This window comes from Hemicordylus capensis, chromosome 8, assembly GCF_027244095.1.
Source record: "Hemicordylus capensis ecotype Gifberg chromosome 8, rHemCap1.1.pri, whole genome shotgun sequence".
Lineage (NCBI taxonomy): Eukaryota > Metazoa > Chordata > Lepidosauria > Squamata > Cordylidae > Hemicordylus > Hemicordylus capensis.
Genome location: NC_069664.1, coordinates 29,886,497 through 29,909,905, shown reverse-complemented (window position 1 = coordinate 29,909,905; position 23,409 = coordinate 29,886,497). Strand labels below are relative to the sequence as shown.

General features: G+C 46.8%; 2 protein-coding genes across 3 annotated transcripts in view; one reads left to right on the top strand and one right to left on the bottom strand.

The window, feature by feature from the left end:
- Window positions 1-1,010: 1,010 nt before the first annotated feature.
- On the top strand, window positions 1,011-8,721 carry LOC128333621 (6-pyruvoyl tetrahydrobiopterin synthase-like). The gene is made up of 6 exons (XM_053269264.1): window positions 1,011-1,667; window positions 3,795-3,868; window positions 5,196-5,218; window positions 6,738-6,794; window positions 7,734-7,804; window positions 8,359-8,721. Exons 1-6 carry the CDS (start codon window positions 1,567-1,569, stop codon window positions 8,477-8,479), a joined length of 447 nt encoding a protein of 148 aa, XP_053125239.1. The 5' UTR covers window positions 1,011-1,566; the 3' UTR covers window positions 8,480-8,721.
- A 598-nt stretch (window positions 8,722-9,319) lies between these two features.
- BCO2 (beta-carotene oxygenase 2) overlaps window positions 9,320-23,409 on the bottom strand; it is a 45,727-nt gene continuing 31,637 nt past the window's right edge. For both annotated transcript variants that reach the window (XM_053269248.1, XM_053269249.1), the window contains 11 exons: window positions 20,683-20,884; window positions 19,076-19,287; window positions 17,953-18,065; window positions 17,673-17,775; window positions 15,953-16,084; window positions 14,324-14,484; window positions 13,462-13,629; window positions 11,581-11,718; window positions 10,365-10,547; window positions 10,134-10,244; window positions 9,320-9,870 (listed from right to left, as the gene is read on the bottom strand). In XM_053269248.1, the coding sequence (XP_053125223.1) occupies window positions 9,757-9,870; window positions 10,134-10,244; window positions 10,365-10,547; window positions 11,581-11,718; window positions 13,462-13,629; window positions 14,324-14,484; window positions 15,953-16,084; window positions 17,673-17,775; window positions 17,953-18,065; window positions 19,076-19,287; window positions 20,683-20,884 (1,637 nt within the window). In that variant the 3' untranslated portion in view covers window positions 9,320-9,756. The remainder of the gene's footprint in view (window positions 9,871-10,133; window positions 10,245-10,364; window positions 10,548-11,580; window positions 11,719-13,461; window positions 13,630-14,323; window positions 14,485-15,952; window positions 16,085-17,672; window positions 17,776-17,952; window positions 18,066-19,075; window positions 19,288-20,682; window positions 20,885-23,409) is intronic.

The window sequence follows — 23,409 nt, the reverse complement described above, 5'->3', positions numbered from 1 at the left end:
AAGGAAGCTTGTTTTGTTGTGGGGGAGTTCGGGACGTGATGGGAGAGCTGCAAAGCATGCACAGTCTCTCCTTATGCATGCAGAGTCTTGCAACATATAGGGACAGGCTTGTAAACACTGCAGCTTGCATGGCCAAGGAGGATCAGTGCAACCAATACATTAATGCAGCAGGGGTTGCCAACAGTGTTCCCTCTAACAGGGATTCCCAGATGTGGTTGACTACAACTCCCATAATCCCCAAGCAAATGCCACTGCAGCTGGAGATTCTGGGAGTTGTAGTCAACAACATCTGGGAATCCTTGGGTCTTGGTGAGGGTACTGATTAGGATGCTTCTGGTTCCAAGGCAGGAGGTCACCAGGTGCCATGGTCAGAGGTGCCTCCTACTCCTACCCAACTCCACTCCCAGGCTCTGCCCCTATTCAGGAGGCTCCAGGATGCTGATAGTACTCTGGGTATCACAGTCATGAATCATCAAAGGCCGTTCAGCTTTATGAACTGCTTGACTATAGATGCTCTTGTTATTTAATATTTAGAATATCGATATATGGTCTTTCAACAAAGGGTTCTCAGAGTGTTTTACATGGTAGAACTGGCCAACAATTAAAATATCATATGAAATTTGTACTTAGAGTTTCACGAGCATTCTTGCTTGGATCTTGTAAGCTTCGTTGAGCTGAAAGTAGTGGCAGCTTCTGAAAACTCTGTTGGAGATCAGGGGCGGTCAGTCTTGGGCGCCCAGATGTTGTTGGTCTACAACTCCCATTCCCAGTCACAATATGTGGCTGGGGATGATGGGAGTTGTAGTCCAACACCATCTGGACGGCCAAGATTGTCCATCCTTACCCTGCAGCTCACAGTTATGCCACTTATGGAAATAATAACTAGCTAGGCCAGGGCAGAGCATCTGCGTGCTAGTTCTCCCTGCCTCTAACCCCCATGGGTCAATCCTGCCCCCTGCCCCACTTTCTCTCCCCCCACCCCACCTCAAGCCACCCCCTGCCATCCAAGATGGTGGCAGAGGTGGTGAAAGCTCCTTCCATGCCACACTGCTGTCTCCACCACCATGCCCCTTGGTCTCCCCTCTCTGCTGCCTGCACCACTGGCCACATCGCCATCCCGCCCGCCATGGCTTCATCCCTATCTGTGTCTCCTCCTCCTCCAGGCATGAGCCCGCAGTTTCATTGGTCGCAGCTGTGGCAGGGGTGGGGCTTGCCACGTTTTAGAGAGAGAGAGATGAATCCATAGAAATTATACATTAGAGTTGGATCTGCTGCCAAGAATATGAATGTCTGAAGTTGCTTTTACAAGATGCAACCTGTGATGGGCCTTGGGACACTCTGTATGCTAAAGATGCACTTCACTGCTGAGATATGGTCACTTGCAATCAATCAATTGGTTCCTCTGTCTATCCCGTGGTCTTGACTTTCAGAGTAAGGCAGATAATTCTCCCCCCCTCCAGTGTTCTTTGGCAAATTCCTGGATCACATGATGGGTAGCTGATCTTTATTTATATTGTGGAGCCTAAATTATTTGTCATTAATAGCAGCTCTTGCTCGGGTCCAACAATGCAGAATCCAGCATCAGGATCAACACCAGTGACCTCTCCTCCAAGGATAGCGACCTTCTCCAGGATAGATACCTTTAGCGCTTCTCACAGGCTGGCTTGGTAAATTTCCTAAATTTGGGTGGTTTTTAATAGTTGTGGGAAACATTGCCTGGAGGCTTGGTAGCCCATTGGCTGAAAGACTGAAGTCAGGGAGCTTTGGAAAATGTATCCAACTATTCCAAAAACTAGCTGATATGTCTACAGTTTGGTACAAACATCTAAGAATTTGAAATACGTTTTTCACCAGGCCTAAGATGGCCAGAAGAGCACAGATTTAGCTCAGATGCTTTGTTAGAATGGAGAATGTTGTTACTGTTATACTCCTGCTAACTGGGCAAAGAGGCACCTTTTTAATGTGGTGATTCTCTTTATTGAGCAGGGGGAGAGTAACTGGCCCTATCCACACCCAGCACAGGACTTCTTCCAGTGGCGGTTGCTGGTGTCTGTCTTATGTTTCTTTAGATTGTGAGCCCTTTGGGGACAGAGAGCCATCCATCTTGCTTATTTATTATTTCTCTATGTAAACCACTTTGGAAACTTTTGTTGAAAAGCGGTATATAAATATTTGTTGTTGTTGTTATAGGCACCATCAAAGTACAAGGCACTTTACAGAATCCTGTAAAGGTCTCTGTCCCAAGTTGCTTACAAGCCAGACAGCAACAATGAGGGAGACAACATAGGGAAGGAGAGGCAAAGAAAGCAAACAGAGAGGGGAAGAATGAAAGAAGCAGGGGTGGCAACTTAGGAAGAGGTGCAGGGGCAGCCCCAGAAAAAAGGGGGGGGCTAAGGGGCAATGTGCATTTCTGGGTGGGTGAGCTGTGCCCCACTTACTTGTTGTTTGTTTTGATTTATATACTGCCTGACTCCAAAGGCTCTAGGTGGTTCACAAAATATTAGACTTCTGAAATAGGTGGAGCAGATTGGGGTGGGGGGAGACTACTTTTCTGAGGGGGTACTTTGCAGGGGTGAGCGACAGTGAGTGAGCTCTGTCTGCTGTTTTTCTCCTTGTGTTAAATGCCCTGCACTTTCCCCTTTCCCCAGCAAATTGCTTGTGAAACTGATTTTTGGAACAGCGCGGAGATATATGCACAACATTTCAACCCATTTCCACTGCTTTGCTGGGGCAGGGCGACGGTGTCTCCTTCTGTGATGTGAACGTAGCATGCGTTTGGCTGTAATGGAGGGGCTTGGGTCCCTCAGCCCAGTCTTGGATCCGACAGTGGGAAAACGAAACGCAAGCCACTTGGTCCCTGTGCAGTTCGCACGTGGAGACCGCTCTCAGTAAGCAAGTATCATTGGGGCTCTACACAAGGAAGCTCCTGGTGTCTTGTAAATCCTGAAGGGTAGACCTGGTTATGGATGCTGGGGAGGAAACAGATGTCTGTGCTTGGGTCTTTGTTGATGCAATTTGAACTGAAATTGCAGTGCCTTGGAATTGTGCTCCACCAAGAGGGTTGGATGCTGAATCCGGTGAAGAACTATGATAGTTTGAGACCAGGATCAGAGGGGTGGGGCGTCATAGGAACATAGGAAGCTGCTTATACTGAGTTGGGCCATTGGTCCATCTAGCTCAGTATGGTCTATGCTGACCGGCAGTGGCTTTCCATGATTGCAGGCAGGAGTCTCTCCCAGCCTTACCTGGAGATGCTGCCAGGGAGTGAACCCGGGACCTTCTGCATGCCAGCATGCAGATGTTCTTCCACCGTGCTAGAGTCCCATCCTCTGAAGGGGAATATTTTACAGCACTCGCATGTAGTCTCCAATCCAAATGCAAACCAAGGCAGACCCTGCTTAGCAAAGGGGACAATTTATGTTCACCACCACAAGACCAAATCTCCTCCATTTGGCTCCAGGGAGAACTGGAAGTTTCTTTCCAGGAACAGAGACACAGCACTTTTCAAGTGGATACGTAGCTGAAGTCAGGGCAACTATCCGTTTCCACGTAGAATCTCCTCCTTAAGGTCCTACAGAGCAGCTAAGAGGCCATCTGGATGACTGTTCAGTTGGGAGCACTCAGCACCGAACAATGCAACATATTTTATGACCCACACCTGGAAGTCTCTGTTAAACCATTATTGACAGGGTTTACAAGCTCCTAACAGACTCAATATATTTGCTTGGGTAGCAAAGATTACTCTCATCCTCTCCACTCATTAATCCTGCATACATTTTTTTTTCTCTTTCCAGCAAATCGCTGAGTGACGCAGAGAATAAGGAATTGTTTGGGGAGTGCAATCAGAGGCATGGGCATAATTACAGAGGTGAGGAACTGGATGACTTCAGCTGTCCTGAGGACCAGTAGTGGAGAAGGAACTGAGAATTTGCACCTGAATGCCTCTGGCCCTTTTCCTAGTCTTGGTAGCTTTGCTGTCTCTTTCTGCAGACACACAAGCGACCAGTGAAAACTGAAGATCCTGTGGGATGAGAGCTAGTCTTGTTGTAGCAGGCATGACTTGTCCCCTTAGCTAAAGAAGGTCTACCCTGGTTGCATATGGATGGGAGACTACATGTTTGAGCGTTGTAAGATAGTCTCCTCAGGGGATGGGGCCGCTCTGGGAAGAGCTAAAGGTTTCAAATTCCCTCCCTGGCTTCTCCAAGATAGGACTGAGAGAGATTCCTGCCTGCAAGCTTGGTGAAGCCGCTGCCAGTCTGTGTAGACACATCTGAGCTAGATAAACCAATGGTCTGACTCAGTATATGGCAGCTTCCTATGTTCTTATGGTCCATGTAGGAATAAGATGTGTGTTAAATACACATCCAACCCCCGTTTTGAAAACTGCCATGACCTTAAAGAACTGGGGTAGAATCCCAGAGACTGGGGTTTGGAGAATATTGGCCGACCCCAGTAAGCAGCAGCAGCAGGAACCAGTCATGGCCACAGTAAGGCTGAATGCTTTGGATGCTTTGGGGCTCAGAATAACAAGGTGGATTGGGATGGATTGTGGGACTCTTGAGAAGCTAAAACTGGAATAACAACAGGTGCCTGTGAATTAAGGCATGCTGGGAAAGGTGGATGAGAGAGGTGCTGCAAGTCAAGAGCAAGGAGCAGCATGATGGGAATCCTTAACCGGAAAGCAGTGAGAGGTCAGCAACACAGGAGATTCCCAGAGTTAGGTAAGAGCCTAGAAGCCAAGTGTGTGTGTGTGTGTGTGTCATTCTACCGCCATCATAGGAGCACTCTGTTAACAGACATGATTCAGCAAGGCCTTAATTTTCACAGTCGAGCTTTGGGCACATTTTCATTCTTAGCGTTGGAAGTGGGATGCCAACCACGTCCCATTTTCTTCTCTCCGCAGCAACTGGTATTCAGTGGCATCCTGGCTCCCAACCTCAAGGCCCCCCTAACCAAACTATCAATGGCTTCTAGTCTTGATGGTTAAGTCAACAGCAGCATTAGGGACTGGCTAGGTGAGGCATTGGCAAAGGGGTGCACTTCCATCAGTGGGGGGACACTCAGCCAAACCCTGGTTGGCCATTATGGGAAACAGGATGCTGCTTGTTCAGGTCCAACAGGACTTCCTATGAAAAGTAGTTTGGGCTCTGGCCTTGGAGAGTTAATTGCTCAACTTGTCCTTTTCTTTCCTCTAGTGGTGGTGACCATCCGTGGAGAAGTAAGTGGAACAATGGGTGATTTAGGGAAGAAGGGAGTGTGTGGGGTACATGTCTGGAACAGTCTTCAGGGCATTTGGTTCTGGGATGAGCCTCGGAGGATCCATTTGTTTATCCACTAATATCCATTACAGTCATCACTGATCAGAAATATACTTATGTCCATTTTAAAAAAGGATGCCCAATTACATTTGGTGAACAGACTGGCTTCATTCTACAATATATGTGATGAGAGTGTGATTTACCCCTTTCCAGAAAGCCTTCATTATGTGCTTGGAAGGAAAGCACCCACTATATATACACACACACACACACACACACACACACGCACATGCACATGTTATATATAACTAGGGCTGCTGTAATTTTGAGCAACTGAAAAGTGTCCCAATTAATCAGGCAGCATTTGAAAAAAAATATTTTTAGTGCACATAGAAACTGTAGCATTGCAGAGAAGCATGCCCTTTTCTCTGCCTCTCCTAAGAGGATGTCTGCTATGACACCAGCATTCATTATCATAAAAAGCAAAATTTTCTTTGCTTCAGAACAATATTTAAGGGAACACCGTCTTCTTCTTCTTCTTCTTCTTCTTAATCCCGCCGCCTATTAAGATCACCAGGAGAGGACTGGTTGAAGTTGCCACTGGTGCAGCCTTTTTCTAGAGTTGCCCCAAGACATTGGAACGCACTCCTTAACAAAATTAGAACCTCCACTTCTCTGGATGTTTTAAAGAAAAATCTACAAACATACCTATTTAATCAAGCTTTTAATTTATACTGTAGTTTTAAATTTTAATTTTTAGAGTTTTTAATCTGCATTTTAAATTATTTTAATTGTGTTAATGTTTTGATTGTTTTTAGACTGCAAACCACCCAGAGGTTTGTATATGGTATCAAAATGTACCAAATAAACAAACAAACAATTGTTTTATGCACCTGCAAATTTATGCAGATTTAATCAAACTAAGAGACACATGCAATTCATCAGCTAAGGTTTCTTTCAGTAATGAACGTGCTACATAATCACAGCCAAAATGTAATGTGCATACAACATACAGCCCTAGAAAAAACTGTGAGCCACTACAGAAAAAGAGAATGCATTGTGCCAATTGATCGGCCCCTGTTCCCGAAATTGCCAAAACAACCCACAGAAATCATGAACAGAAAAACCTAAGCAGCAAGCCATAAGCCGCACAGAAGCACTGCCACCAATATCAGTTGTGCCGTTAGTTGTAAGGGGCAGCCGTGGTGAACTAGACACACTGCCTTGCGTCCAACGCAAATGCCATGCAGGAGCCTCCATCTCAACAAACTGCTGAGGCCTGATCCATATGATTCACGCCCACACCCTCATCGCTGGGCCTGGTTCACCTGGGGAAAGTGCCTGCTCGCTTCCAGCCTTTCCTCCCTGCTGGCTCTAGAAATCTCCAGCCCCGTGGCTTCCTAGAATCACAATGCCATGTTTACTTTCCAAAGTATCTCATCCACAGATTGCTGACCTGTCCACTGCTCTTCTTTCCAGATTGATCCCGCTTCTGGGATGGTGGTAGACCTGACATATTTGAAAGCATGCATGAAGGTAAAAGCAGTGGATCTGTGGAGATTGTTCCTAGGAACTGTGCAGTATAAAAATACCGACATGCCTGGGAGATGGATCTCTAGTGCAGTTCTGATAGCTGGCCCTTGCATTAAAACAGACTTCACATAATGCAGGATTCATTTTAGAACAGATGAGCTGCTCCTGTGGCTGTGCAAAGACCTAGAAACCAACAAACTTGAAATGCAAACTCAAACCTTTGTTGCAGTTTTAGACCCAAGCAACATGTTTTGTTCTGGGTTTTCTCCCAAGGAACGAAGATGGGAGGAAGTAAGTTGTAGACAGGTGTGTAATATGTGTATAGAAGGGAAATAAATGGGATGATGATAAGCATAGCACAGAGTAAAGGTAAAGAACTGAAATCAAAACCAGTGTTTTAAGAATGCCAAATACTGTAAACAGCTAAGAAGCAGATACTAAGTAATGTGGATTCTGCAATCACAAAATGCAGCAATTTTCATTTCTCTGGCTCTCCTGGATGCAGAAAATGGTACTGAGCACAGAGTCCAGGATCCTGAGAATCACAAGGGTTTAAAATTTAAAATACAAACATCAGGTTTCTAGTTCTTTTCATACCAAGTAGCAGAAAAATGTGTGGTGAAATCTCCAAAACATACGTAGGGCAGTAAAAATGTCTCGTCATGGCTAAGGCTTCAATACTTTGTCTCTCTGTGATTTTTAAAGTGTGTGTGTGTGTGTGTGTGTGAGAGAGAGCAAGAGAGAGAGAAGGTAAATATCCGCGTATAGTTTATCCAATGTATAGAAGTAAACCTTTTTTCGGCACAGAATTTGGCCTTTGTGTAGAATTCTGAGTCCAACTCTGGGAAACTGAATGAATATGACATATCCAGACCCCTCTTTGCTACTCACTTTGCACTCTTGGACATGCCCTGCTAAGGACATCTTTCTACCCCCACCTAGGAGGCGATCACAAAGCCCCTTGACAAAAAGAACCTGGATGAAGATGTCCCCTATTTTGCCAACATCACAAGGTAAGTTGCCAGGATTCCCCACTAGTTGAAACATAAGTGGGGAGGCTCCTTTGAGTTAAGTCCAGTTATGGATTTCCCTGCAGCACATTTCTCAGGCTGACTTAGATGTGAGCTCTCCTGGACGCAATTCATACCACGTCCAATTCCATAGAGCCATCATGAATAAGAGCTGTTGATAGACCTAGCCTACCAGAATTGTCTGAGACACACTTAAAGTCCTCTAAGCCAGCGATGGACAGCATCACATCTTTTGGCAGCAGATTCCATGATTAACTCTGTGCTGTGTGAAGAATTATATTATATTATATTGGCTGCCCCTCCTGAAGATGCTGCCTGCCCATTTCACTGGGTCTAGCACTGAGAGGGAAGGAAACGTTTCTTCATCCATTTCCTCCACATTATGATTTTATAAGCCTGTATCACGTTCTGCCTTAGTAGAGGTTTTTCTAAACTAAGAAGCTCCAAACTCTTCAGCCTTTCCTAATCACGTGCAAGGAAAACATAGGCAAAGCTGACATTCTCTTTCTGTCCCTGTCACCTCTCCTGATCTGCAGCACGACTGAGAATCTTGCCATGTTCATCTGGGGAAACCTTCAGAAGTGCTTGCCGGCAACGGCTCTTCATAAATTAAAACTGTACGAAACAGACCAGAACAGCGTCAGCTATAAGGGATAAGCACCAGCAGCTGCGCTGGACACCTGCATGGCATCCAGGCTCCCCACAGACGGCAAGCATCCCCTCTGCAATGGCCCTCCTGATTATTCTGTCACTGACTGCCAAGACGGCACCCTCTCCATATCTGCCAAGCAATTTGTTTGAACAGCCTTTAGAAATACTGTGAGTCTGAGAGAAATGTCCTGTTGCACTCACATGGAAAGCCCTGTTGTCTAGGGTCTCTGTCCCGTCCTGCTTTTTGAGTGGAGGGGTGGGTGGGAAGGGGAAGAGTTGTGCAATACTGCCTGAACAGGCAGGCCCAGCTGATACATTTTTCTGCTGCTGAAATAGCAGTGTGCAACAAATTGCTCGCCTGATTGCCTACGATGAGTAAAAAGGGCCTCCAAGCAACTAGGCTGGGGAGCATTACCAAAACAAGGGTTTGTTTTCCTTTCAAGACACAAATGACTGGGGTATGTTGTAGGCAGGCAGCCAGCCAGGTCACTTTTGTGGAAAGATTTACAAGACTGCATTACAAAACCAGTTACATACAGCTACCAAAACTAGAGGAACGTTCTCTCTCTCTCTCTCTCTCTCTCTTGCATTTATATTTTTTATTAAAAGCTAGAGGAACTCTTCACATCTCTGGTCACCCTACCTAATAAAGCCAAAGTCTCACTGTGGACACAGAAAGGGTCTTTTTACTCTTAGCATATTGTTTCTGGGGGAAAAGAGAACCTCTTTCTACCCAGCAGTTCTGGAATGTGGCAGTGAGCCCTACAGGAAAATGATGAGGGAATGGACAGAACGACAACATCCCCTCTCCTTTGTTTTTGCCAGTCCTCTTTAAAAAATGAAAAATATTTTAAACCATGTTTATTGCTATTGTAAAGATTCCTTTAAAATGCAGCAAATGCCAAAAGGGCTTTAAGCAGATGTGCATAATTAAATCATTATACAGACAGTTAATACAAAAATAAAAGCTCAAGATTAAAATGGCCAGAATAGCTAAATTTAAACCTTGTGTTCCATGACTGTCTTTTAAAAATACTTATTTATATGGAGAATATTTATCTACCCTCCATTAGCAATACCTATCACAGACATGAACATATTTCCCCTCTAAACCCCTCTGTGAATTAGGGCAGTTCTCCAAACCTTATTGGATAGGCAGGGGAGCCAAGGCACGTTAAGATTAAGTGGCTTGCCCAAGGCTACAAAAGGGGCATTTGAGGTGCAGTGTCATGGAGCAGATTCCTCCATTCTGGTGTGTGGCCATCACTGATGGAACGTTACTGTTAACCTGGGACAAAGATGCCATGGAAGCCGTAGGGGAACTGCACAGGGACTTCTGCTCGGCCCAGTTCAGTGAAATTCTTAGCATCCAGGATGAGCAGGAAAGTGCCTTGATTCTGAAACAGAGAGGGACATAGTCAAATAGCAACGCTGGAGTAATTTCTTCCCACTCAAAATATCCCCCAATGATTTTCTTCCGCAGCTGGTTGATATAATTAGGAAGCTGAAATACAAGGGAATACATTAGCTATACAACGCCCTAGCACTTCGCAACAGAATGTAGCTCCCTGCTGTGTATAACCGTGCTCACTAGAGGGCGAACGGAAACTGGATTTTAACAACCCTCACATTCATGTTTATGGAATAGTCATCGAATTACCTGCTTGGGTGTGAGCACCACCGACAGAATAACTCCACTGTCTTCGGCAGCAGCATTAGGCTCTGGCACAAACACCGGCTCGGAAGGATACATCCCATCCTCTTTCCAAATCTGGCAGGCAAAACCAAGAATGGCCTGATTGGGGGCGCTTTTCCAAGCTGGACTTTCCCCTCATCCCCAAAATAACAAACTCAAGAGGTTACATCACCGAGAAGTACCACATCCTCTGACCTTCATTTCCTTGGTCTTTGTGTCAATCTTGACTAACGAGTCCCCAACCATATGCCCAAAGCCACAGCCATAGAAAAAACGGTACTTCTTCGTATTGCACCGTGCATAATTAATCTGGGGGAATTCCACCCCTCCTGCTTCCTCCAGGCTCTCATCATGTAGACTGTCATATGTGCACCAGACCTGGAAAAGGAGCCAAGACCATCATTATTCTCTGTAGGTCACTTCAGGTGAATGAAACACCATCACTTCAGGGTCCATCTTATACAAAGGCAATCTCTTGGGGATAGATGTTGGGTGGACGCTGAGGTTCATCCAGGTTTTCAGATTCACAGTTAGGAACATAGGAAACTGCCATATCCTGAGTCAGACCATTGGTCTATCTAGCTCAGTATTGTCTTCACAGACTGGCAGCGGCTTCTCCAAGGTTGCAGGCAGGAATCTCTCTCAGCCCTGTCTTGGAGATGCTGCCAGGGAGGGAACCTTCTGCTCTTCCCAGAGTGGCTCCATCCCCTAAAGGGAATATCTTACAGTGCTCACATTTCTAGTCTCCCCTTCATATGCAACCAGGGCAGATCTTGCTTAGCTAAGAGGACCAGTTCATGGTTGCTACCACAAGAGCAGTTCCTTAGCATACCACCTAGATGTTATCATACCACAGTTCCTTATCACATCACGGCAATTTCATCCCATCTCAGGTTCCTGGCTTTGCAAGGGCCTTAAAAGCAACCCATTCACTCAGTGTACCAAAACAAAGGAAGGGTTCAGGGTCTGAGCTCAGAATCTAGAAAGCACCCACAATGAAGTGTGTACAAGCCTGCTTAGTTTGCATGGGGTGAACAAATTCAAAGAGGATTCTCAGTGGCTATTAGAAAATGAAGCCTCTATGCACAGAAGCAGGAAAGTCGGAGTACTATCAGATGGAGGAACAAGCTACAGGGTTTGCTAGTCTCCACGTGCGCTTCTAGAGGCATCTGCCTGGCCCTTAAATGGCTCTTGGTCTGATCCAGGAAGGCAATCTCTGTGTTCATATGTTTGCTCTATTCGTACCCTTCAGTTTGAGCATATTATTTGCACTTTCTTTGGGCAAGGAGCATGCAGGCGCAAAGTGGGTGTTGGTAGGTGGACGACCCAGCGAGTGAGAGGAGAGCAATATGGCAATGCCAGGTGTGGGATTGGTGCAGCCAAAGCATCCGTTTGTGCACAGAGCACGTACCTTCCCGTCGGCCTCTTTCATGGCTCTTGCTGACGTGTAGGACAAGGGGCTGAGGTTCTGTCCCACCGGGGTGCTGGAATCCACACTCAGGGGCAGAACAAAGCGCCGTGGATATGGCCTTGAGAGCATGTTATAGGCCTGCCAGGAAGACATCGCAGAAGAAAGAGCTGAACTCTACCCCCCGGTGCAGAAGTAGGGAGCAGGAAGGAATCATCAACTGGTCCAGAGGGAAGGGCATCCTTCTCTGCTCCCCAATCTGGGCTCCTTCCCATTTCAAATCCCACCTAGTTCTAACTCAGAAGCAGGAATAAGTACTATTCTCGCACCAAACAAATTGCCCCCTCCCATCCTGCCTTTCAGGCCAAAGGGAGCCACTGAAGAGGGGGTGCAGAAATACAAGGGGTTTGAATCTCTTTGACGGCACATATTTTAAAATTGATTTTTACATTTTTTATCATATTGTCATCGGAAAGAAGAGCGCGAACAGCAAAAAAGTTCAACTCACCAGTAGTGCTTCATTCCTCTTCCTTTTGAATAGTTTACGCTTCCAACAGCTGACCAGACCTGCCTTCCGCTTGCTACAGCTGCAGTATGCACTCTGGGCCCAGAATGGGCTGAAATGCTGCCACGGCTGCACTCTTTGACTCTAGCCCAAAGGCCCACAATGCCTGTGAAGCTGTTCTTACCCCACCCACCATGTCCGTCTCTTCTCTTTCAGAACATCATAGAAACATGGGAGGCTGCCTCCAACGGAGTCAGACCCTTGGTCCATCTAGCTTAGCATTGTCTACACAGACTGGCAGCAGCTCCCCGCGGTTTCAGGCAGGAGCTTTCCCCAGACTTACCTGGAGATGCTGCCAGGGAGGGAACCTGTTCTGCAAGCCCAGCAGATGCCCCACCACTCAGCGATGGCCCCACCCAACAATACATTGAGGTCATTCACACAAGCAAAAACTGTGTTCTACCCAGGTTCGGGAGCTGTGTGTGCTCCTAGTTTTTAGTTGTGTGGGTGCAAGCAACTAGGAGGAGGGAGAAGTGACTGTGTGGAAGCAAGGTAGGAGGAAAAGCTACCCAGCTCCCAAACCTGGGTAGAACACAGTTTCCACTTGTGCGAATGACCTCATGGTCATTTTCTCTTCTGTATACATCATAGATTCAAATTCTAGTACCAGACTAACAGAAGCAACAAAGAATGGAGCAGTTCCCACACAACCAGGCCTATGAAGCTGTCTTCTACTGAGCCTTGCTTGGTCCACCGAAGGCCCTTTTCGGTGGTTGCACCCCGTTTATAGAATAGCCTCCCCAGTGAGGTTTGCCTGGCTTCATCACTTTGTCCTTTTAGATGCCAGGTAAAGACCTTTTTGTTCACCCAGGCCTTTTAAATTCTGGTTTTCAGATTTGATCTCATTTTAAACTCATTTTTAAGCTGCTTTGTATTGTATTTTCTGTTTTCTTTTCTTTTTTGTCTGTTATGATTTAATGTGCTTTGCGTTTTCATTGTATGTTTTAATTCTCCATTGTGAGCTGCCCAGAGAACAATTTGTTATGGGGCAGCTAACAAATAAAGTGTATTATTATTTATTATTATCAAGCTCAGTTCTCAGTTCAGAACTTGGTTCTCCCCCCTTCAGCCATGAGACTTGCTGGGTGACGCTGGGCCAGTCCCTTCTCTCTCAGCCTAACCTACTTCACAGGGTTGTTGTGAAAGAGAAACTCAAGTATGTAGTACACCGCTCTGGGCTCCCTGGAGGAAGAGCGGGAGATAAAATGTAAAATAAATAAAATAAAAAATAAGTTCTGTGCATACTGACTGGCCGTTGTTCTCTGCGGTCTCAGATTCAGACCAGCCTTTCTGTCTGAGCTGAGGAGAGCCAGTTTTACCTGGTCCAGGGCTTCCCCTGCCTTGTGGAGGTTCTGCAGCCGGTAAATATGAACGGCGCTTCCATCGTCTTGGCAGCAGAGATCGAGGACAATGCAGCCTTGATCTTCAAAGGCGTTGATTTGATGGAAAGAGAAGAAGGGATCCGTATAGTACTGTGTAGGCAGCACCTGGGCAGAAAACACAGGACAAGTGACTGGCTGAGAATCGCAGGACTTCAGTGCCACCTCGTGAACCTCTCGCAGAAATCCCTCCTGAAAAACCTGGATTGTATCCATGCTGCTTAAAAGACTTTGAACGGTGATCGACGCACGACTCATGATCAAAGTGCCGATTCTCTTATATTTAGCAGGGGGAGAGTCACTGGCCCTCTCCATCCCCAGCACAGCATCCCTCCAGTGGCTGTTGCTGGTGTCTGTCTTATGTTTCTTTTTAGACTGTGAGCCCTTTAGGGACAGGGAGCTGTTTTATTCATGTATTTTCCGATGTAAATCACTTTGAGAACTTTGGTTGAAAAGCGGTATATAAATATTTGTCATTCGCAGTAGCAGTAATATATGACAGACTAGGACAGGAATACGAATACGTCAAATGTTTATATACCGCTTTCCAACAAAAGGTTCCCAAAGCGGTTTACATAGATATAAATGGATACATAAAATGGCTCCCTGTCCCCAAAGTAGGGCTCACAATCTAAGAAAGAAACAAGATGGACATCAGCAGCAGCCACTGGAGGGATGCTGTGCTGGGGATGGATAAGGCCAGTTGCTCTCCCCCTGCTCAAGAAAGAGAACCGCCACTTTAAAAAGGTGCCTCAGTCTTGGCTCAGTTAGCAGGAACTGGCGAGTGTGGAAAATAACCGACCTGCCCAGTGAGTTTGTCCACGACATGGAAGCGACTCTTGCGCTGCGGCTCCCAGCTGATTCCATCCACGAAGGACTTCCCAAGCGCCTTGGCTGTGATAAACTTCCACAGGTTCATTATGAGGGGCTGCTCAATAAAGATCACGTAGTTCCCACTCATTCCTAGAAGCGGGAGATGAGGAGGCTTAGGCCAGCTCTTCTGAGAGCATTCCCAAACCTCGCTGCCTTCCTTTCCACTGAGGCGGCTAAATCATGCTCCACTGCCAAGAAAGTAAAGTAAACTGTGCTGTCGAGTCGGTGTATCGACTCGTGGCGGACACAGAGCCCTGTGGTTGTCTTTGGCAGAATACAGGAGGGGTTGGCCATTGCATCCTCCCACGCAGTATGAGATGAGGCCTTTCAGCATCTTCCTATATCGCTGCTGCCCTATAAGTAGAGATTCGAACCGGCAACCTCTGGCTTGATAATCAAGTCATTTCCCCGCTGCGCCATTAGGTGGCACTGCTAATGCACCACTGCTTTTCCTCCTGTCCACTTAACCATTCACAGAAAAGCTATGCTGGATCAGGCCCGAGGCTTATCTAGTCATAAGAACATAGGAAGCTGCCGTCTACCAAGTCAGACCATTGGTCTATCTAGTTCAGTATTGTCTTCACAGACTGGCAGCAGCGGCTTCTCCAAGGTTGCAGGCAGGAATCTCTCTCAGCCCTCTCTTGGAGAAGCCAGGGAGGGAACTTGGAACCTAGACGTTCTTCCCAGAGTGGCTCCATCCCCTAAGAGGGGAATATCTTGCAGTGTTCACACTTCTAGTCTCCCATTCACATGCAACCAGGGTAGACCCTGCTTAGCTAAGGGGACAAGTCATGATTGTTACTGCAAGACCAGCTCTCCGCCTCCAGCATCCTGTTCCACACAATGGCCCACCAGATGCCTCTGGGAAACACACAGACAAGATTCCTTGCTAAAAGAATTCCAAATTATCCCACAGTCCCTGTATCATGTTCAGGATAAAGCATATTTGTCATGAGTGTTACTACCATTATGTCTATGACACTTCTTAAAGTGATTTATATAAGAACTGCCTTCTAGTTCAGCCCAAACATCCGTCTACTCCAGCATTCCGTTTCCAAATGACTCTGTTAGTTCACACACAGCACATGAAGATGATGGCCATCCCTCTCTGTCTGTCCCCAGAAAGTGCTATTCGAAGATATACTCCTCTTAACATGGAGGCTCCATCTAGTTATCATGGCTAATTCCTATTGATAGAGCTGTCCTCCCCAAATAATTCTAATTCATCTGTGCTAGTGGCTGTCACCACATCTTGGGCAATGAATTCTATTTATTCGGTGTTTTCTTGCATTTTCTTCTTCGTTTAGTTTCATAGAGCATGAATGATGATATCTAAGAGCCGATGTGGTGGAGTGGTTAGAGTGTTGGACCAGGACCGGGGAGACCTGAGTTCAAATCCCCATTCAGCCATGAAACTCACTGGGTGACTCAAACCATGATATCTGGTTTTAACTCAGAGATCTCTTCCTTCTTTGACCACAAAAGTCCTTAGTGCACACCGCTGGTAATTCTACAAGGATTGCCTCCCAAGGAGGAGTTCGCTTAGGGAGGTCCTCACCAAAGCTGTGGTAATAGGAGGGTTTCATCTTATCCTCTGGTTCAATGGTGCACAGGACTTTTGCACCCTGCAGGCTGCTGTCATGGGAGCCGGACCCCTGCGGGGGGATCTTAATGATGTTGTAGTTGGAGCCTGGAAGGAAGAATACACAATCCGTTAGGAACAGACCCTGCTAACCATCCAGCCGCAGCTTCTGATGTGCCTGGTGTTTTTGGAAACTCAAGCCCTGATGTTAACACCTGAGAGTCAGGGTCCATCTGCACCTCCCATTGCTAGCACCACTTTGATATGGCGGGAGATGTGGCCTACTGGTGCATTAGAAATGGCACATTGCTGGGAGAACACACACACACACCCCGGACACACCTTTCTGGCCCCAGGCAGAAGGCCCCTGCAAGTTTGCACCAGCGACTGCAACTCTAGGCTGGGGTGGGATGCAGTGGAGATGCCCAAGGGGTGGTAAGCGACTCCGAAACCCAGATGTCAGAGCTGCATCGTCTTCCCTGCCCTGGTGCAGCTTTGGGGGCCATCACACGCTGAAAGCCCCTGGGCAAAGAGGCACCTTTTTAACATGGTGATTCTCTTCATTTAGCAGGGAGAGAGTAACTGGCCCTCTCCACCCCCAGCACAGGATCTCCAGGGACTGTTGCTGGTGTCTGTCTTATGTTTCTTTTTAGACTGTGAGCCCTTTGGGGACAGGGAGCCATCTTATTTATTTATTATTTCTCTATGTAAACCGCTTTGGAAACATTCGTTGAAAAGCGGTATATAAATATTTGTCGTCGTTGTTTTGTATGCTGCAATGATCAGATGAAAAAAGGACACCCGATCCTGACCGGAGCCGTCTGGACACATTGTGAGTAAGTGTGAAAGAGCAGAAGCAGGGCAGAAAACAAAACCAGTTCTGCAGAGCTTAAGGTAAAAGGAGAAGGTGAAAGGAGACTCTACCCTTTTAAGGAGGCCCACCCTCTTTCAGGCTGCCGCTAAGGGTTTTAAACAAAGAGAGCAGCCTGGCAGCTTTGCCTGAAATTCACGTGTCCTGACAGCATGAAGAGAAGGGAACTGGAGCAACTGAACAGAGGAATCCTCATTAAAGGTTAGCACATTTGCTGCAGGGAACGGGACTGAGTTGTTGGCTGCTGCAGCTTCAGCCCTGCAGGGCCCTGGCAGTTTCTCTGAGGAGGGCCAGGCAGCCCTTGATGCCTCTTCACGGCAAGTCTGATCTTGACTGTTTCAATAAGCACGACAAATACGTTCGCCTGAGAGATATTCTCTCCCTACCCCTGCGCCCCTCTCAACTTCTACTTCCCTATGCCTACCCCAGCAATACTGACCCATTTTTCCTCCCTCCCTTCCTTTTGTCCCACTAAGAAATAAGACATAGGAACATAGGGAGCTGCCATATACTGAGTCAGACCATGGGTCTATCTAGCTCAGCTTGTCTACCCAGACTGGCAGCGGCTTCTCCAAGGTTGCAGGCAGGAGTCTCTTTCAGCCCTTTCTTGGAGATGCTGCCAGGGAGGGAACTTGGAACCTTCTGCTCTTCCCAGAGCGGCTCCAGCCCCTAAGGGGAATATCTTACAGTGCTCACCTGTGGCCTCCCATTCAAATGCAACCAGGGCAGACCCTGCTTAGCTAGGGGGACAAGTCATGCTTGCTACCACAAGACCAGCTCTCCTCCAGGGAGTGGCCCATCTCTCTCTGGACCACCTGGACTCACCATGTTTCCCATACGAGTTGCCCATGTTGTATGCTGTCCCATCAGGCTCATAATGGGGGTGGGCAGTTGCTCCATTCACTGCAATATACTTTCTCCAGTTCACCTGCAATTGCAACAATGTCTGTCTTTCCAGTGTCCAAGCAGAAGCCACTAGTTTTGCAATATGGTTCCAGCCATAGCATAAGCTGTCGACATTCATAAACTGTCGACACTCCACTGGGAATACAGTGGTCCCACTTCCCCCTTCCTAGACCCTAACTCTTCAGTGCACCCCATTTACCTTCGTTGTTTCAAGTGTTTCCAGATCCACCTTGTGCATTAAGTTGGTCTCTGTGCTGACATAATAGTCCCCTTTGTAGACCACGTAGTTCACGTTGCAATTGTCCGTTGATTCTGGAATAAAGACCCCAGACTGGCTTGTGTGTGTAGAACAAAGTACTTGGGATTTATCGCATAGTGTGGTTGCATTCATGGAATCAAATTTCCTTGTTAAAATTATTTATGCCTTAAGGACAAAGAGATGAATAATAGGCAGTGAGATCATGCACACAATCAAAAACTGTGTCCTACCCTGGTATGGGAGCTGTGTGTGCTCCCAATTTTTGGTTGTGTGGAAGCAAGGTAGGATGAAAGCCTGGTTAAAAGTGATTATGTGGAATAAAGCTAGAAGGAAAGGTTGTCCTCTTACCTTTCTTCCACACAATCACTTCTACCCAGGTTATCCTCCCACTTTGCTTCCACACAACCGAAAATTGGGAGCACACACAGCTCCCAAACCGGGGTAGGACACAGTTTTGATTGTGTGAATGATCTCAGTAGCAGCTTCCATAATTGCTGAGATCATGGTGGATTTGGGTGGGGTTGTTTTGCCAATGAAATGATCCTTCCTCTGGACTCATTTGCTGGGATTATTGTCAACATACTAACGGCTGCCTCCTTGCAATCAAACGCAACACAAAGCATGCTCTGGCAGAACTGACTGAGAAGAACCAGAGGCATCTCTTTCGACTAGAGCCTCAGCTAACTACGGAGACCCAGCAGGAAAAAAAGAAGCATCGGATGAAACATTTTATGGGATGCCTCATTACTCTTTCCTTTAACTATGAGAAGTTTTATTTCTGTTTGTTCAATTCAAGAAGAATACATGATTTAAGCGTGGTTTCAGATTTCTGGTGAAAATTACCTAGGACGAAGCTCCAGGGCAGGAAATGAAAGCATGCCTCAGATCATGTTAGCTTTGTGCTGAAACTACTTCAAGAATGTTGACACAAAAGCAAAGCAAACCACCTCCACCCCCCACCCCGCAAAAAAACCCACTCTACAGTTTCCTTCAGCATTTCCCTAGGGAAAACACCAACACCAAAGCCAAGAGAAGGGGAGTGGGGGAACTGAAAGCCACATACTTGCCATTTCGAACCTTGACAGGAAGCGTTCAAAAATGCTCTTGCAAGGGTCCGGCATGGCCAGGGTTCCAAACTCAGAGACCATGATCCTGTTGTTCTGGCTGTTAGCCATGTAGGAGTCGCTTCTTAGGAACTTGCTTCTGTACTTCACAACCCCATTCTCGATCTCAAACTGGTGCAGCAAGGCCATGCCATCAAACCAGTGGTTAAACCTTCCGTTGGAGAAGAGAAAGACCATCAAGGGAGAAGAAGGGAACTCCCTAATTTCACTCTCCCAGGTTGTGTTACATGTTCAGATTCAAGGCAAACCCTTGTAGGCATCCAAGAACAACCGCTGGACCAAGCACAAAGAAAAATGCTTATGGGTTTCACAAGGCCAAATGACTGCCTGCCCACACACAAACCAGCATAACAGCAAGATCAGAGATATGCTGATTGCAGAAGAACTGTAGCTTAGTGGAAGCACATCTGCTTTGCATGCAGAACGTCCCAGGTTGAATTCCCAGCATCTCAGGTAGGACTGAGAAAGATTCCTGCCTGAAACCCTTGAGACCTGCTACCAGTCAGAGTAGACAATACTGCACCAAATGGACCAGTGCTCTGACTCAGTAGATAGCCGCTTCCTATTGCCCCTAACTGCTAATGAGAACACACAATGGTCTATTCCTCTCCCTTCCTTCTCACAGCCAAGCAAAAAGGATAAAATACATACTCTATGGGAAAATAAGGGGGAATTGTTGTTTGATGGGTTTTTATCAAAATTTGGACAAGTGGGAGCTCAATACCACTGACTACAAATCTTCCTTAAGAGGCACAGAGGGGAAATGCTTGACTAACAAGCAGAAGGTTGCCAGTTTGAATCCCCGCTGGTACTATATCGGGCGGCAGCGATATAGGAAGATGCTGAAAAGCATCATCTCATACTCCACGGGAGGAGGCAATGGTCCACCCCTCCTGTAGCGCCAGGAGTCGAAATCAACTTGATGGCACACTTTACCTTTACCTTTACAAACCTTCAACAATTTTTTTACTTAAAGAAATTGAGGGTACCTCCCACTCATAAATCTCAAACATTTTTTTTTAAAAACCTTTCTAAAGAAGGGAAGCAATATATGTTTATCACCACAATATCTGTCCCCAGTGTGCTGATTTGCCTTCTAGGCAGATCATCATGTAGAAAGAAGAACAGCAGCATCCTCCAAACTCTACAGACAATCTTTGCCTGCTGTTACTATTGTTTTGTCTCCAGTTGACCTGGCAAGGATGTTTTGTAAAAACTGGGTTTTTTGTTTCTTTCTAAGACATGAAATTATCAGCACAGGTATGTGAGAGACTACACCTGTGTTAGGGCTTGTATTTTTTGCTGCTGTAGCCCGGTCTGTACAAAGGCAAAGTCTCTGCCTAAGAGTTAACTCATGGCTTCTCAACCTTAGGTCCACAGATGTTGTTGGACTACAACTCCCATCACCTCCTCCAGCCATTGTGGCAGGGGATTATGGGAGTTGCAGTCCAACAAGGTCTGGGGACCGGAGGTTGAGAAGCCTGCATTAACTAATGACCCATAGTGGATCCAACCACAACAAAACCAACCAACCACCAGGCCTTACTTGTCTTTTCCAAACTCAAACTTCCCTGGCCCATTTCTCAGCAATTTGCCCTTGAGCCAGCTGGGGATATGCCCTTCGATCTTCGTCGGGATCGGCTGAAGTGTCTCTTCCACACTGGAAAATAATGGCGCGAGGCATTCTAACCCTTTCCGGCAGCTGAAGGTGACTTGCTTTTTCTGGTTCAACGTTAGGCTCCCTACAACTGTGGAGATCAAGCAAGAGATGAACAGGCAGGAAGAGATCAGTGTCTCGAGATCTGTGTACACACCAGACGTTGCCGACATTATCGTTACAATAATATTGTCAGTTCAGCAATGAGGCTCCTATGGGGGTGTGTGCAAATGAACACGAGGCTGTCTCACCAGCGTGCCCTGTTAAAATAATCTAAAGGGGCAAATTCACATGTGCTGCCCTCTGTCCATGGATGGTCTAATCGTCCACTCCAGACTGCATGGTGCATGTGGTGAATGGATCGTCTGAATGTGTGCGCCCTGAATGCAAATTATAACTTTGCACCCATGTTAGGAAGACGCAGATGCCATCTCATTCCAAGGAGGAAATCTGCATGCCGTTGTCAGTTTACATCCACCACGGGGCACGGGGCTATCCCTGGCGGGGTGCAGGGCCTGGGGCAAATCAGCCAGTGTGGGGCCCCCTTCCAGTTAATTCTAATGGGGGTTAAAAGAGCAGGGCCCGGGGTGGTCTCCCTGCTTGCCATGCCGTAAGGACAGCCCTGATGGGGCAGCTCATCCCAAGGATCTGGATTCTGACAAATGTGTCTGTAGCACCATCATCCTATTTTACCAAGCCTGAACTCAGTCATTAAAGCTTTAATCCTTCAGCGATGTGTCCTTTGTCCATTCTGCTAATCTAAGTTCTGAGCCAATGTCATTTCATGGCAGGCTTAGCTGTGCTCCCTTCCTTCGCTAATCCTCTACGCTCCTCTCAACTTATTCTTTCTTAAGCCCCTTCTCCCTTTTCTCCTCAGTACGTCTGGCCTCTTATTTTAACCTTTCTTCATACACTCAAATTTTGCAGACCATTCCCCCTTCTAACCATTCCCCTCCAGAAACACAGGCCCAGATGAGGTGTTTTATGACTGATATCAAGCAGATCATTTGACACAGTAGCTAAGGAAAGCAATGCATTTTCCCAGGGACTAAATACTGAAGGGGCAGGCAGGGATATATTGTGCACACACCCACGAAGAGACCACCACCAGTGTGAAGCTTTGGCCTCTACCATAGTGGTCTCCCAAAATGCAGCAATACTTCTGCCCCCAGGAATGAGTGGCAGCCATACAGCTTCTATGGGGGAAAGTAAAGGGACATTATTGGAATGGGGATAAATCTACCCTCCATATTTCAAAACCTGCATGACGAAGTTTCGTGGAACAGAAAAGCTTGCGTATTCCTACACCCCTATCTAGACAACCTCAGTACCCAATATCATTTTACCGACTTCATATTGGCCATCCTTTGGGGCTGATACAGCAACCACCATCTACCCAGTCTACATAACTGGCACCTTCATCCCAAGCACAATTATTTAGGAATAATCATTTTGTTATGCACCTAGTTCAGCCACCACAAACACACACACACACACCCCTTCAACAGAGATCAGCTGTCAGAAATCTCTTCTTACTTCTTTAAGTATCCAGAAGCTCCAGAGGGGGGAAATGCAACTGCAGGGTTAAAGCAATTATCCCTTCAGCAGTTTAACTCTGGTGAAATGCCTCTTAAAGAGACTTGGTTTAGGACCAACTAAGAGGCTATTCTCACATGAACCCTAACCCCGGCTAGGGAAGCCCAGCCTGGTTTAGGTGTGCGTGAGAACCACTGGAATCGGGCCCAACCCCAGTGGGGCAGCTCTGCCTAGCCCCGCTTTGGAACCCAGCTCTTAGCCAGGGACAAGGGCTCAAGTGAGCTCTTAACCTGGGATGGTATGCTCGCTGGGGCTACGTTTCGCTCCAGAGCACATAGAGACAGGAGCCTAGAGCGTCAGTCTCCTGGGAGACTCCCCCAGTGCATTGTGCATGTCGCACAGTGCATTGTGGGATCTCCATATCGTCCTGGCCTCCAGAGCAACGGCTGTGACGTGCAGCACAGATAGTCGGGGAGTGTGGTCCACACTCCCAGCCAGAACCAGGTGCTCAGGGGGGGGGGAGGTGAGTTAAAACAGCCTTTCCCTGTGCCCACCTGCCATCCCGTCCACCTGGTCATATGAACAACTTCTAAGGGTCACCAATAAGTGAGATAGCCTTCAAGTTTCACAGAGCTCTTCCTCTGGCTGGATGTTAAGGACGAAATGGGCAGATATGGAGAAAAGAGGGAAAGATGTGGCTGGTAAAAGTCATCGTGGAAGTCTCATCTGAAATGGTGGTGATTCCAGAAGCACTTTCTAAATTAGTTTGTGGCCAGCTCAAACATTACCAGGCTGTGCCAAAGCATACTGAGACAAAGAAGAAATGGCACCTATGTCCTTAGGTTTATTCCTGCACCATGGGCGATAGTTTGGGGAAAGTGATGTAAGCTGGGGAAGCAGCATGCTGGGAAAACTCCATTTCTCCTGTGTGGTAGCCCCAATTCAAACCACCCACTGCTGCAGTGGCCCTAGCCCCATAACTGCCTTTGAAGAGTGTATAAAACACAGGAAGTTCTAATCAGAGTTCCCATTTAGTCAGGCCCTAGTAACAAATGAAACTCACAAGTTCCTTGCAAAGAG